At 44.3% G+C, this 14787-nt stretch overlaps 1 protein-coding gene across 3 annotated transcripts; it reads left to right on the plus strand.

The window, feature by feature from the left end:
- The first annotated feature begins 181 nt into the window (after nucleotides 1-181).
- On the plus strand, nucleotides 182-14434 carry LOC125740674 (alanine aminotransferase 2-like). Of its 3 annotated transcripts, none has more exons than XM_049012140.1 (11): nucleotides 182-476; nucleotides 5025-5114; nucleotides 5410-5518; nucleotides 5999-6132; nucleotides 6959-7202; nucleotides 7406-7485; nucleotides 7630-7766; nucleotides 12528-12702; nucleotides 12862-13017; nucleotides 13420-13532; nucleotides 13618-14434. In XM_049012140.1, the coding sequence occupies exons 1-11, from the start codon at nucleotides 372-374 to the stop codon at nucleotides 13706-13708; spliced, it is 1434 nt and encodes a 477-aa protein (XP_048868097.1). In that variant the 5' UTR covers nucleotides 182-371; the 3' UTR covers nucleotides 13709-14434. The 3 variants fall into 3 exon arrangements, with proteins under 3 accessions (XP_048868097.1, XP_048868099.1, XP_048868098.1); XM_049012142.1 differs by having other exon boundaries at nucleotides 453-528; XM_049012141.1 differs by having other exon boundaries at nucleotides 454-579.
- Nucleotides 14435-14787: the final 353 nt, after the last annotated feature.

The raw sequence follows: 14787 nt of genomic DNA on the forward strand, positions 1-14787 counted from the left end.
GTTACATCCTCCATAGTCTTTTGAACACCAAGAGGATGCAGTTGATCATGAAGGACTTATTTTAAAACCATTTTAGAACTGAGTAATGTATCCCTGGATACAGGACAGACACATTAACATGTGGAGCTCAAATGTTAACTTGCATGATTGCGCTCAAAAAAACTATACTGTACAAGCAACCTTCGCTCCAATGTCTAGTGAGATAACTACGTGTGACAGTGACAAAAGTATATATATCAAGAGCGAGTTCATGATTTCTGAGTACAGCGGTGTATTTTTCTTTCACCTGGGGTAGTGGTTACATCACTGATAGAGCCAGAACACGGACATAGAGGTCACTCCAGGAAACAGAAGAACAGAAGAGGAGAATAATGTCAGTCCTGAGAAAGATTAACTCAAGGATGCAAAGAATCTGCATCTGTGAGCAGGAGGACCTGGGCAGACGAGCCATGCAGATTACAACGGAACTGAAGCAGGTGGGAGAGAGCTGTGCTGGTTATGCTGGTCTTAGGGGGCAGTGAGGAGGAGGTAAACTGGAATCTCTGGTACACAGACCAGTACACAAAGAGTCATGATCAGGTAAAAGGGTCTGAATACAGGGCGGTGATATTATGTTTAAGTAACAGATATATCAATGTTACATTTATAAATAAACATACATAATAATTAATTTAATAGTCATGAACAATGTGTGACTCCTGGGGGGGGGATAATTAGGGAAATTGGTCCATTAGGACCTTAATTTGATTTTAGCTGTTAGTTTCTTGCCAGATCTCCATTTTTCGCCATTATTTTTAGCTTAGTGTCATATATGTGGATTGTGGCATGCTTGTGAGCAACATTCCTTGCTAGAGTTATAGAAAGATATTGGAGGCTATCTAGTCTAACAATTAAACTTTCCTTAGCTTCCATGATGAATCAATCCCTAGAAAACTCTTCCCAGCCTGCTCTGCTTCTCCTGCGGACCACATTGTTAGAGCAAAAAAGCACCCTATTCTCAGTGTCGCTGGGTCTTATTCACGGTGACACAACACTTCATGCTTCCTGACAAGTTTAGTACTATAGATCACTGATGCAAAAAGTATGACAACATGGGAAAAGCTTATACCTCAATCAGATGTCTGTTATACCGATGTGGCTTGACAAGCTCTTTCGTGAAAATCAGGACCCACTAGCAGAGATAAAACCATTGGTAGAACAATAACCTCGTTTCAGATACTGCAATCGTGGCACAGACGTGACAATGAGCACATCAATCTGTTCACACAATGATAAATCAGGAAAGGTCATCATAGGCTTTTTCTATACCCACAAAACACATATTCCCTTCTCCTTTTATGTAATATTGTATCACATTATTTAGAGCAAATGAAAATTCTCCAGTTAAAAAATAAAATTTTCTCATAGTAGCTAGTCTGTTCAAATTGGATAAAGTTTTTTTTATCAGTTAATGTAGCCTTTTACTTATAAAATTACATTCATCATGACTCCTAAGAATAACCTTCAGAATCATTTGTGCATATATTTTTGGTTGATATGTAACATGAAATAATAAAAAAAACAATCATTAAATACTTGTAAATCTTGCTGGCTGCAAATGGTTATTGATTTTCCACGTTAACCATTGTATGAGTTACATTGCATTTTAAATAGGCTCGTATTTGCGTCCCTCTTTCTGGAAGGAAAGGTGACACTGATTTGTACCCTTATAAGCATTTTAGGTTTCGGACTGACAGTTGTGGTTAATCTTTGCCAACGATGCTACACATTTGCAGGAAGGTCACATTTTCAAAAACAAATTACGTTTGTGGCAAACTTCCGGTGGACTTCTGGCTAACTTTGGGGGAAACTTATGGCAAGCAATTGATTCTTATTTCTATTTTATAGATGCAAGTTTGCTACAGTTTTTACTATTTGCAGCATGTTTGCTGCAAAGTCACATTTTATCTGTTTCTGGCAAATATTTCAGTGAAGCTAAGCCTTTTATATCCAAAAATACAGAACTTCTGATGAAACATAATACAGTTCATTTAATAAATATAGCTGAATTAACCACAACAAAACTCAATGCAACAATGATGCATTATAACATTTTTTTATTATTGTGATTATTATTTTGGAAATAAACAAGAATGTCAGTGCACTACCAAATGAAAAACATTCTGTGACACATAATATCATTTACATTTCAATTTTAATTTATATTAAACTGCACGGATTATTTCTAAAATTTGTCTTTGCGCCACACTGAAATTATCTAAAATAACCTTAAGTATAACAAATCATAGTTAGAGTTATTACAGATTGGTCATTTAAAAAATAGTACTACAAAATAAATTAACATTTAACCTGCCTTTAAAATGCAGGCAAACCATATATGCATATGTCCATACTGTATATAATATTAAAAATCAAATCATATTACCCATATATAGCTCAATAAAAACAGACTTTTACCTTTAAGAATAATGACAGTAATGCATACTGCATTTAAAACTAAAGTCCTATAAGAATTAATGTGTAGTAATGAGTTTGTGATGATGATTCACCATATTATCCGTTCTGGGGAAGGTCCAGCAATGATCTAAGACCAGCATTGCGCAAACAAGCTTGATGGGCTAAATGGCTTCCTCTCATTCGTAAATTTCTTATGTTCTTACGTAAATGTCGTTATAAATGAAAATTCAATTGACTCTATCCGGCAAATTGACCTGTAGTGGCTTAGTTTGCAATATAACCGATGAGATGTTAGGCTTTGTTAAGAGCCTGCCCAATGAGATTGATGGGAGACTTTTACAGATCATTTTAATGGTTGCTGGTATCATTTAAGTTCAATGATGTGTTATTATTCAAATAATAATTTAGGTGACATATTTACGCCTATGAAGAAGAAGATTTTGGACCCACAATTTCCCTTGCCTGGACGCAGGTCACCGGGCCCCCCCCCTGGAGCCAGGCCTGGGGGTGGAGCTTGATGGCGAGTGCCTGGTGGCCAGGCCTACACTCATGGGGCCTGGTCGGGCACAGCCCGAACAAGGCATGTGGGTCCCCCCTCCAATGGGCTCATCACCTATGGGAGGGGCCATAGGGGTCGGGTGCGAGGTGATCTGGGCGGCGGCCAGAGCCGAGGACCTTGGCGGTCCGATCCTCGGCTGCAGAAGCTAGCTCTAGGGACATGGAATGTCACCTCTCTGATGGGGAAAGAGCCTGAGCTGGTGCGCGAGGCTGTGAGGTTCCGGCTAGATATAGTCGGACTCGCCTCGACGCACGGCTTGGCCTCTGGACCCTTTTCTATTCTGGAGTTGCCCATGGGGGGAGGCGCCGAGCGGGGTTGGGCATACTTATTGCCCCTTGGCTGGGCGCCTGTACATTGGGGTTTACCGCAGTGGACGAGAGGGTAGCCTTCCTTCGCCTTCGGGTGGTGGGACTGTTGTTTGCGCTTACAGTATGCGCCAAACGGCAGTTCAGAATACCCACCCTTTTTGGAGTCCTTGGAAGGGGTGTTGGAGAATGCTCCTCCTGGGGACTCTCTTGTTCTGCTGGGGGACTTCAATGCTCCCGTGGGCAATGACAGTGAGACCTGGAGGGGCGTGATTGGGAGGAACGGCTCCCCCGATCTGAACCCGAGCGGTGCTTTGTTATTGGACTTCTGTGCTCGTCACGGACTGTCCATAATGAACACCATGTTCAAGCATAAGGGTGTCCATATGTGCACTTGGCACCAGGACACCCTAGGCCGCAGTTCGATGATCGACTTTGTAGTCGTGTCGTCGGACTTGCGGCCGCATGTTTTGGACACTCGGGTGAAGAGAGGGGCGGAGCTGTCAACCGATCACTACCTGGTGGTGGGTTGGCTCCGCTGGTGGGGGAGGAAGCCGGCCAGGCCTGGCAGGCCCAAGCGTATAGTGTGGGTCTGCTGGGAACGTCTGGCGGAATCCCCTGTCAGGAGGAGTTTCAACTCCTACCTCCAGCAGAACTTCTCCCATATCCTGGGGGAGGCGGGGGACATTGAGTCCGAATGGGCCATGTTCCGCGCCTCCATTGTGGAGGCGGCTGACCGGAGCTGCGGCCGTAAGGTGGTCGGTGCCTGTTGCGGCGGCAATCCCTGAACCCGCTGGTGGACACCGGTGGTGAGGGATGCCGTCAAGCTGAAGAAGGAGTCCTATAGGGCCATCGAGAGGAGCCAGATGAGGTGGCTCGGGCATCTGATCAGGATGCCTCCGGGACGCCTCCCTGGGGAGGTATTCCAGGCATGTCCCACTGGGAGGAGACCCCGGGGAAGACCCAGGACACGCTGGAGAGACTATGTCTCTCGACTGGCCTGGGAACGCCTCGGGGTCCCCCCAGAGGAGCTGGATGAAGTGGCCAGGGAGAGGGAAGTCTGGGCCTCCCTGCTGAGACTGTTGCCCCCGCGACCCGACCCTGGATTAAACGGAAGATGATGGATGGATGGATATTTATTTTTTGAATATTGTAAAAAATACGCTATATATAAAGGCATTATAATGTACATTGTAAATCAAGCAAAACAGTGAGATAATAAGGGAAAATAATAAAACAATTACACTGGAAAATTATGAATAATACCATTAATGGCAGAAATGCTATCTATGGCAAACTGGTGGTAAATTGGCCGACATGTTTGTCACTAATGGCAAACTATACAGCATGTTGTTGGTGAACATGTTTGCCATTATTGCCAAAATGTTGCTAGAAGTTTACTGATAGTGGCCAACACTGGCAAACTCATGGCAACAGTTTTTAACAAGCTAATTTACCTGCCGCAAATCAGCCCCAAGTTTGCCACAAGTCAGCTGCAAACATTTTGCTTTTTCAAGGGTATTTCCAGTTTATATCTGTATTGCTGTGTATCCAATGCACTGTTGTTTGTATATGACTGGGGACAAATAACGTAGAAAAATGAGACAGTAAACGTCAGTAAACGCTGTGCAGGAAGATTACGGCATCGCTTTGGAAAAACTACTGCTTGTTACTTAATCTTCTGGTTCCCATGTTGTTTGAAGGGGGTGATAAAGCCATATAAGAAGCTGGTTGACGTTTCCGTAGGTGATGCCCACAGAGGTGGAATGAAACCAATAACCTTTGTCCGACAGGTACGTTCGTACTCACGCCTCTCTCTGTCCTGTTTTACTGACAACTAATATTAAGTCTTCCATGTTTTCTTGGCAAGACACAGTCAGCATACGTTACTTGGCATTGTCTCGTTTACTTCTGAGTAAATAAGAAAAATCACTTGTCTCTTCTTCTTGTGTATTTTGTAACAAAATGGTACCTTATTGTTACCACTTTTCCCATCTAATAGTCTCTGTCTTTCTGTGATTCCCGTCACTCTGTCCATGTTCCTGACATCCACATCTCAGTTCTGTCTGTGTCTTCTGTATTGATCAGGTCATTGCTGCCTGCATTTACCCCGAGCTCCTCCACGATAACACCCTTCCAGCTGACGTCAAGGAGAGAGCCTGGAGACTTATGAGGGAGTGTGAAGGAGGGAGTGTAGGTAATTGAAAACGGCTTTGTGTATTTGTAATGTTATGTATTCGTAAAGTATTAATAATACGACTATAGCTATTTATAAAAAGGCATAACACATTATAACCATGTGTATTTTGCCTTATGAACGGTCTATGAAGCTCTTATCTATAATGCACTATAGATACCTTCATAATGTATTATAAATGTCAGTATAAGAATTAAGGATGATTTGTACTGCCTTATGAAGGTATTTATAGTGAATTACAGATGAGAACTTCATAGAGCATTCATAATGTTTAATGAGCAAATGTGTTATGCCTTTCTGTAAATAGTTATTTCCATGTCTATAATACTTTATGAATGCATTATAATGCTGAAGGTATCTATAATGCATTATAAATGGGTGCTTTAAGTAAAGAGTTACCCTTTATTCTCCAGTGCTCTTGGACCTGGAAGGATTTTTTCTTGCGATAATGTAAAAATGTATGACCACATGTGTGTTCAGGCTCATACACCGATGTGTGTGGCATCCCCTATGTGAAGAGCAGTGTGTCTGACTTCATCACACGGAGAGACGGGGGAGTGCCTGCATCCCCAGAGAACATTATTATGTCATCCGGCTCTCAGACTGCTCTCATGGTAAGATAAGATAAGATCTACTTTATTTCAGGTGGGAAATTCTTGTGTGTACAGCAGCACAGAGGCAATCCACAGATACAGACATACAGTCAGACACGACAATATAGCAGAAGTAAATATAAAGTGTACACAGTGCGAATGGAATATCCAGGAAAATCATACTGAGGAAATAAATATAAATGAGAACTTTACGATGTGGCCATGGTAACTGTATATTACTAGGACCGCCACAACACCCCCTCCCCTCCATCTAACCCCTACTACTCCCACACCTCCCAACCCCCAACCTTTATCTCTAGCCCACTCTAGGGTTGGGGGGCTTGTCTAATTTTTCACGCTGTCACACTGTCCATACACCACATCATACATCATATCAAATGAACCTTTAGCCCCCCCCCCCACCAAAAGCCACCCACCAAAGACCCAAGGAGAGGAGGATATATATATATATATATATATATATATATATATATATATATAGATATGTGTGTGTGTGTGTGTGTGTGTGTGTGTGTATGTATATAATTATTTATTTATTTATTTTAAATAAAGATGTTTATCCAAAAATAAGATACGCCTTGAATATTTAACGTTTCAGCTTCATTTGGGGTCAGATTTCATAATACCGCCTACCCAGTCAAGTCTTGGAAAATTCCTAATTTCTTATGTCTAAAAAGTAAAGAAAGTGGCACTTATTCCCTACAAGTTTCGTTTTTGTGACCAAGACTTTTGGTTTTGAAATTTTCCCATTTGAAATAAAAATTTGTTACTCGGTGCCTTTGATAAAGGTGACTCTCCCCTCGTTTCTTTTTGCTGCCCTGCAAAGTTTGTCCTTAATCTGCTGGTCGATGGAGAGGGACCGGCTCAGACAGGTGTGGTAATCCCAATACCCACCTATGACTTATTCGCCATGGCAATGGAGGAGCTGGGGGCAGAGATGGTGCCTTACTACCTGTGTGAGGAGGAGGGCTGGGCACTAAGGGTGGAGGAGCTGCGGAGTGCTGTGCGAGCAGGCAGACTTCACTGCCACCCCAGAGCGCTGTACGTCATTAACCCCAGCAATCCCACAGGTACTGAAGATAGATGCCGTCTGAAGCTGCTGTTACTTAAAATTATTATTTTTTTTATTAAAAAGTAAAATGACATTCCACACAGTGCGTACTAGGTACTTATGACTTTCACTGAAAATACTTAACATCAGTAGATGCTGATATAGTTAGTAATCCGTCACTCCCAGCTCACAAGCTTTATCGTCTTGTTTTTAAAATTCAAGGTAATGTTCAGAGCAGGAAAATAATTGAAGAAGTAATTCGATTTGTGGCTGAGGAGAAGCTCTTCCTCATGGCCGATGAGGTAAAAAATTGAATTATTGAGTTACTTGTTATGTGGGGATATCTTTATACATAATTGTGAAGTTGTCTGGATGTACTCATTGCTGTGTTTTATGCATGACACAGCATTATAAATTGGATTCTGCTTCCTTGTCCAACTACTCAGGTGTACCAGGACACTGTGCAAGGGGGGGGCACTGATTTTGTGTCCTATAAGAGAGTGCTGTTTGAGATGGGGCCACCATACTCTGAGAATGTACAACTGGCCTCTTTCCACTCCGTATCCAAAGGTTTCATGGGAGAGTGAGTACTAGATATATCTGGACTGGTATCGTTCCCTGTGGGTATGTCCATGGGTCCAGTGAAGAGTCATTTCAGTAATGGTGGTAGTACTTAAATGTGTAGATGGTTCTGAGTAGACTCTGATCCACTTCAGTATGTAGATGAAGTCTTTACACAGTCTTGTGCCTGTAAAATGGTTTGGCTTTTAATCGTTTGTATTGTTGTCCGTATCTGTGTTGTTATATAGGACATTCAAAACTTACAAAATTGGGTGACCCTGTTATGGAGTTAATTTTGTGCCAAAAATATGAAATTTTTTTTTTTTGAAAAAATGAAACTAATTATTAAGTTTCAGAATGAAACAATTTGCAAGTGCAATTTTATGATAGCAATGCAATTCCAGACCTTTCCGCCATATTGGGATTACCTGAAGGGTGTGCCCAGATGAATTTTTGCTCCAAATCCCAGATGACCAATAGACGTGTAAGGTGTACACCCCCATCTAAGACCCGCCTAACTGTTAAAGTGAAAACAATCTGAAGCAAAAAATAATAAACATTCCAAAAGCAAAACAAAAAGATGGAAGATTTAATTCTATTTTTTTTTTTTGCAATTTAATATATTTTCATTCTGATATTTAATAATTTGCTTGTGGTTTTCAAAATTTTGTTTAATAATTTGGCACAAAATTAACTCCACACCCTGTCACCATAAAACATGAATTGTCAAAAACATGTATAAACAGCATTAGTTCAGAAAGATAAATAATGGCATATAATAACAAGCTGAGAGAAAGCATATTTGTGCTACTAAAAGGTAACAGCACTTAATTAACTGCACTATATGTAAACTATTGGGGCAAACGTTTTGGGTCATATTCAGACCCAATGCCACAGGTGTATAAAATCACCTAGCCATGCAGTTAGGTTTACAAACACTTGTGAAAGAATGGGTCATCCTGAATAGCTCAGTGAATTCAAGTGTGGTATTATCATAGGATGCCACCTTTGCAAGTTTGTGAAATTTCTTCCCTATTACATGTTCCAATAACAACAGTAAGTGGTGCAAAGTCCAAAGTGGAAGTGTTAAGGAACAACAGAAACTCAGCCACGAAGTGGCAGACCACCTAAAATAACAGAATGAGGTCGCCGAGTGCTGCTGCATATAGCGTGCAAAGGTTTCTGAAGCAGGAGAAAACACAGGGGGCACAATGGACCTGGATGGAAATGGTGGAGCAGGAGAGGGAGTAAACACGGGGGGCAAGGAACCAAAGGGAGAGTGGAACCGGGGAGCTGGAGGAACCCTCGGTGGGCATGAGACAGAAGCTGCCAGAGCAGCAAGCGACTGCGAGGCCGGAGCAGGGGCTGAAGGGGACACTGAAGGTGGCAAGAAGGAAGGTGAAGGGGCTGGCGGAGAAAGCAAGGAGGGAGGTGAAGGGGACTGTGGCGGCCGGGATCTGCTGTGATGAGTGGGCAGTGGCTGAGGTGACCAACTGGAGGGTTCCACTGGGACAGTCAGGGTAATCCACGAGGGGTCCTACTCAAGTTCCTCCCCCAGCTCCATCAAGGAGGGAGGAGTGGTGTTCAGGTCATCAGGGACCTCCTCGGGGACAGGGCCTGGGGCTGTGGAAGCTGCAGACAAGGGAGTGGGAGCATGAGCCAGGGAGACAGGAACTGGAGGGTCGGGAATGTGGGGGACTGGAACCAGGAGGACTGGAACGGGAGGGTCCAGAGCCAAGGAGGCTGCGGCCGAGGGGCCGTGGGAACTGCTGCGGGCTAACTCCCACTCCCCCAGTGGAAGCACTGGGGGCAGAGCGTCATCCGCCACGGAAACCGCTTGGGGCGGAGCGTCATCCGCCGCGGGAACCACTGGGAGCGGAGCGTCATCCGCCGCGGGAACCGCTGGGGGTGGAGCGTCATCCGCCGCGGGAACCGCTGGGGGCGGAGCGTCATCCGCCGCGGGAACCGCTGGGAGCGGAGCGTCATCCGCCGCGGGAACTGCTTGGGGGCAGAGCGTCATCCACCGCAGGAACCGCTGGAAGCGGAGCGTCATCCGCCGCGGGAGCTGCTTGGGGGCGGAGAATCATCTGCTGGGACTGGAAACGTGGAGGGCGGAGCAGCTTCCTTAGGGTCTCCTCTGCTTTTTCCAGCTGCTGGGGTGGGGATGCTGGGGTGACTGCAGCGAACTTCCCCCGTAGCTGTTCCAGGAGCATGGCAGCCCCTGGGGAGTCTCGTACTACTGACTACCCCATCATTACCTGCCAGTACAGACCCTGGAGGGTGAAAAACCGTTTGGCTAGGGTCTCAGGCGCGGACGACGGCGAAGCTGCAGGCAGACGAGCCTTGGGTGCACTATCCACGGGGACAGCTGCTGTGCAGGCTTCGGGTGCGCTCTCCGAGGACGCAGCTGCTGTGCAGGCTCTCTAAAATCACCGACGAGAGGACAGGAATTGCAATGGGACTTTCGAGATGCCCTCCCCTTTGCGATCCCTCCGCTTCTTTTTTATAGCGGACACAGTGGGGGTGACGGAGAGTTCCTACTGCCCTGACGGCGGGGGGAGAGGTAATACACTGTCCAGGTGTACTTGTCTTATCATCGCCTCAGCCACATCTCCCCTCCACCGTAGGTTGGTTCGCACCTCCGCTATGCAGAGTGAGTCTTTGGGCAGGGAGATCTGCTCCAGGATCTCCCTCGACCTGATAGCAAGGGCTTGTGCCCCGGGGTTCCTCTTCACCTTGGGCTGGGTGAGCCAATAAATTACCTCACCTATTTCTTTGAGGTATTCCGCTTCTGTGAGGGAAGGCGTCTTCATGCCGAGTCCGGTCATTCTGTCACGTCGATCGGTGCACAGAGCGCAAACAAAGGAAAGCAGGATGCCAAGAGTCAGGAAAGACTCTGGGTTTTAATGAAAGGCAAGGCAAGCGAACGCAGACTGACAGTACAATGACCGGACTGGGGAAACAACCTAATGAGAGCAACAAGAAACAGCTGATCACACGGGGATTCCACACAAGGTTAACGAGGGGGGCGTGGCACATGGAAGAAGCGGATGATCAGGGCAGGACACATGCAAGCCTCATATCACCAAGAGCAATGTCAAGCATCAGATAGAATGGTATAAACCATGCAGCCACTGGACTCTGGAGCAGTGGAAACGTGTTCTGTGGAGTGACAAATCACAATACCCGTCATGGCAGTATGATGGATTCTGGGTTTGGCCTAGAATGCTACCTGCCTGACTGCATTGTGCCAACTGTACATTTAGGTGGAGGAGGAATAATGGCACGGGGTTGTTTTTCAGGGGTTGGTCTAGGCGCCTTAGCTTTAGTATACCAAGACATTTTGGACAATTCAATGTCCTACATCAGTGCATGACCTCATAAATGCTCTTCTGGATGAATGGGAAAAAATTCCCATAGACACACTGCAACATTTTGTGGAAAGCCTTCCCAGAAGAGTGGCAGCTGTTATAACTGCAAAGGGGGGGTCCATATTGATGCCTATGGATATAGAATAGGATGTCATAAAAGTTCCTGCAGGTGTAATGGCCAGGTGTCCCAATACTTGGGGTTACCATGGACGATTGTTTGTCCTTTTCCTCACATATCACCAGTCTTTCTTGCTCTTGTCGGTTTCTCCTCTTTAATATCAGGAGGATACGTCCATTTCTTTCCACTCAGGCTACCCAGATACTCGTCCAGTCCCTCGTCATCTCACACCTTGACTACTGCAACTCGCTTCTAGCAGGTTTACCACTGTGCACCATCTGTCCCCTCCAACTGATTCAGAATGCAGCTGCTCGTCTTGTTTTTAACCTTCCCAAGTTCTCCCACACCACTCCTTTGCTGCGCTCTCTCCACTGGCTTCCTGTAGCTGCCCGCATCAGATTCAAAACACTGATGCTCGCATACAAAGCCAAAAATGGTCTGGCACCATCCTACCTAAAAGTCCTCATCACACCCCGCACTGCACCACGATCTCTCCGATCCTCCAGCACTGCTCGACTGGTCCCACCTCTACTCAAGGCACAAGGAAGACACACATCTCGGCTCTTCTCTGTCCTGGCACCTAGTTGGTGGAATGAACTCCCCCTAGATGTCCGAACAGCTGAATCCTTGAATATCTTCAAGCAACGACTTAAAACATTCCTTTTTCAGAAATATCTGAATTAGTACTTCTAGCATCTCACCCTGAGCTCTTTTCCTTATTTAAAAAAAAATAAATTTGCACTTTCCCAACAGAGTATTCAGATAGATGGTATTCATAGCCTGGGTCTTTATTTAGCTAGTATCTTAAGAATTCATTGTGGAGTCTTAAAACACTTATGCAAGTCGCTCTGGCTAAGGGCGTCTTCCAAATGCTGTAAATATAAATGTTTTGTCCATATAATGTACATTGCTTTTTCATCATATAAAGAGATTAAATTGTCATTGTATTGTATGACATTTTTAGGGTAATGGTAGGATAATGTGAGGCCCGTATGTGTCTTCCAGTAACTTCACAACACTTGGAATAATTTAAGACAGTGTTTCCTGACCCGGTCCTCGGGGACCCACTTATGATTCGTTCCCTCCCAGCTCTTTGTCAAACGTCAATATTTTAATTCCCTCTCAGCTCCTGGTAAAGCAAATCATGGATTGTCTAGGGGTCCCTGATGACCAGGTTGGGAAACACTAGTTTAATTCTTACACGCTCCTACAATAATTATGTTAGTATGAGAAGTTACCTGACATGGGTAGTTGTGAGAGATAATATATCATGGGCACATATTTCTCTCCACAGATGTGGCCTCCGTGGTGGCTATGTAGAGCTGGTTAACGTTGACCCTGCTTTTATGGAGAAGGCCTGTACGTGGTTGTCTGCAGGGGCAGGCTCAGCTGTGATTGGTCAGATAGCGCTAAACATTATGGTCGATCCTCCACGACCAGGAGACCCTTCCTACACAATGTACAGCCAGGTGATCATTCTTCTTCTCCAATATAATAAAATGGCTAGGTGATATGATACTAGATCTGATATTCTTCATTTTGCATCTTTCATATGAAAGAACAATTTTGAAAGAAATCAATTTTGAAGTATGAGTCTGTGCATCGTGATCTTATGTTTCATCCACAAGGAGGTGAAATTCAAAAAGGACACCCTCAGCTGTAATGTGCGTCGGGTCCAGGAGGTCTTGCAAGATATTCCGGGGTTCACCTGTCAGGCTGTGGGAGGGGGTATCTATGCCTTCCCCCGCTTACACCTCCCCCAAAGAGCTGTGCAACGAGCCAAGGTCAGAATCGCATTATTTAGGAGACTGACAGAGGAAATCAACTATGACATCATTTTCAAGTTAATTTTTAAGTCAGAGACATGAGACTTACTCCTTTTCTTCTCAATAACAATTATGGTACTTTTTGCTAGTCTTTCATTTCTGTTTATTAAGACAGTAGGGCTGCACGATATCATTTGGCGCATGACACATGTGCAGTAATCACCAAGGCTTCAGGTGATGGGCGTAAACATTTATACGGACGTTCATAGAGTACTTTTCATTATTATATGGATGTTTACTTAGGCACACAATTTGGTAAGCATAATAATAATGCAGCTAAAATATTGATTATTGAGCTGTCCTTTTCTTCGCCACCACTTCAGTCCGTGTTGCTTCCATAATATACCAAATCGTTACCAGGAGTTAGGCTTGGAGGCTGACCTGCTGTACTGCACCAGGCTGCTGGAGGAAGAAGGGGTGTGCCTGGAACCAGGCAGCTCGCTTGGCCAAAAGGAGGGCACTCACCACATCAGGTATCCACATCACCAGCACAAATCTCTCAGCTTCCCCAGGCTGAATGGCTGACTCATCCTAAATCTCTTCTGTCTCCACATCTAGACTCTGTCTTATGACCTCAACTAAGACACTGGAGGTGCTGCTGAAACGTCTACAAAGGTTCCATCTCCGGTTCCTCAAAGAGTTTTCTTGACCGGAGTTAGAAGGACGAGCCTATGCTGTAGTCAGATCAGTTTGTACCCTCTGTACACTTGTGTGATTTGAATAAAATGACTATGTATTGCAGTCATTTGCAAAGTAAGAATTGCACATCGGTCTATGTTAAACTACCTATGTAATCAATAATTGTTCACATGCAAATGCTTCCTAAATCACTGAGTCTAAATTCAGAAATTAATTTTCAGCTCTCAAGATCATTGTATGAGATTTCCTGCTGCTGATTCAGGATTCATCTGCAACCACTCATTAAAATAATCATTCAAAAGTATTAAAAGCTATCCGTCTCAGCAACAAATCCTGTGCCCAGGCGAGTCGCATAAATGGCTGTGCGCATAAACATATGTTAACATCACGTTGGCTAAAATTCACATTTTCAAAATGTGTTATATTATGAAATATAAACACCGAAGGAACAACAGACTGGAAGAGTCCGGGGCACAGCTAATGGCTACCTTTCCCTCCAATGCTTCTTTGATGTGCCATTAGTTTCTGTAGATAATAGTCTGGGACGTCTTCCTCTCACTGCCTAAAAGTAGCCTTAAACAGACACCACACGATACTGATTCCCTGTTCCTGCTTCCTTTTCCTACCCCAGAATGCAGGATTTGTTTAACTGCAAAATACAGATTTACACTTATTTATATTCAAATGACGTTCAAACATCAACCTGTCTACGTGTAATTAAAATGACATTACTTATTGTGTGCGACCTTACTTTTTCCACAGCGTTGTATAATACTGCTCACTCCACTTTTTATTTTTAGGATTAAATAAATGTTTAATTTAAAGCCACCCTCTGCATGTCCAGGAAACAGAAGAAATAGGAGCCTGATGCCCTGTGCATCCTGTCATAGGCACCAGGCTTGCCACTTCTCTGCACTGATTGTTAGGAAGATGGATGGGAATTGTACAGATGCGATTGTCAGTCAAATACAGGTATCTCACTCAAGAGGACACACCCCTCCATCCATACTGCGATGGTACAATAGAGATAAAAGCATCTGCTGCCAAACTAGCCTGTATTTCCGTGACTTCAACCATAACCTGCTCACT

The sequence above is a fragment of the Brienomyrus brachyistius genome, chromosome 4 (assembly GCF_023856365.1).
Source record: "Brienomyrus brachyistius isolate T26 chromosome 4, BBRACH_0.4, whole genome shotgun sequence".
Lineage (NCBI taxonomy): Eukaryota > Metazoa > Chordata > Actinopteri > Osteoglossiformes > Mormyridae > Brienomyrus > Brienomyrus brachyistius.

Bases quoted from the DNA above. Each gene is read 5' to 3' on its own strand.
- LOC125740674 (XM_049012140.1), top strand. From the start codon at position 372: ATGTCAGTCCTGAGAAAGATTAACTCAAGGATGCAAAGAATCTGCATC. The intron at 477-5,024 runs GTGGGAGAGAGC...TGTTGTTTGAAG, and splicing joins TTACAACGGAACTGAAGCAG to GGGGTGATAAAGCCATATAA. The intron at 7,486-7,629 runs GTAAAAAATTGA...CCAACTACTCAG, and splicing joins TCTTCCTCATGGCCGATGAG to GTGTACCAGGACACTGTGCA.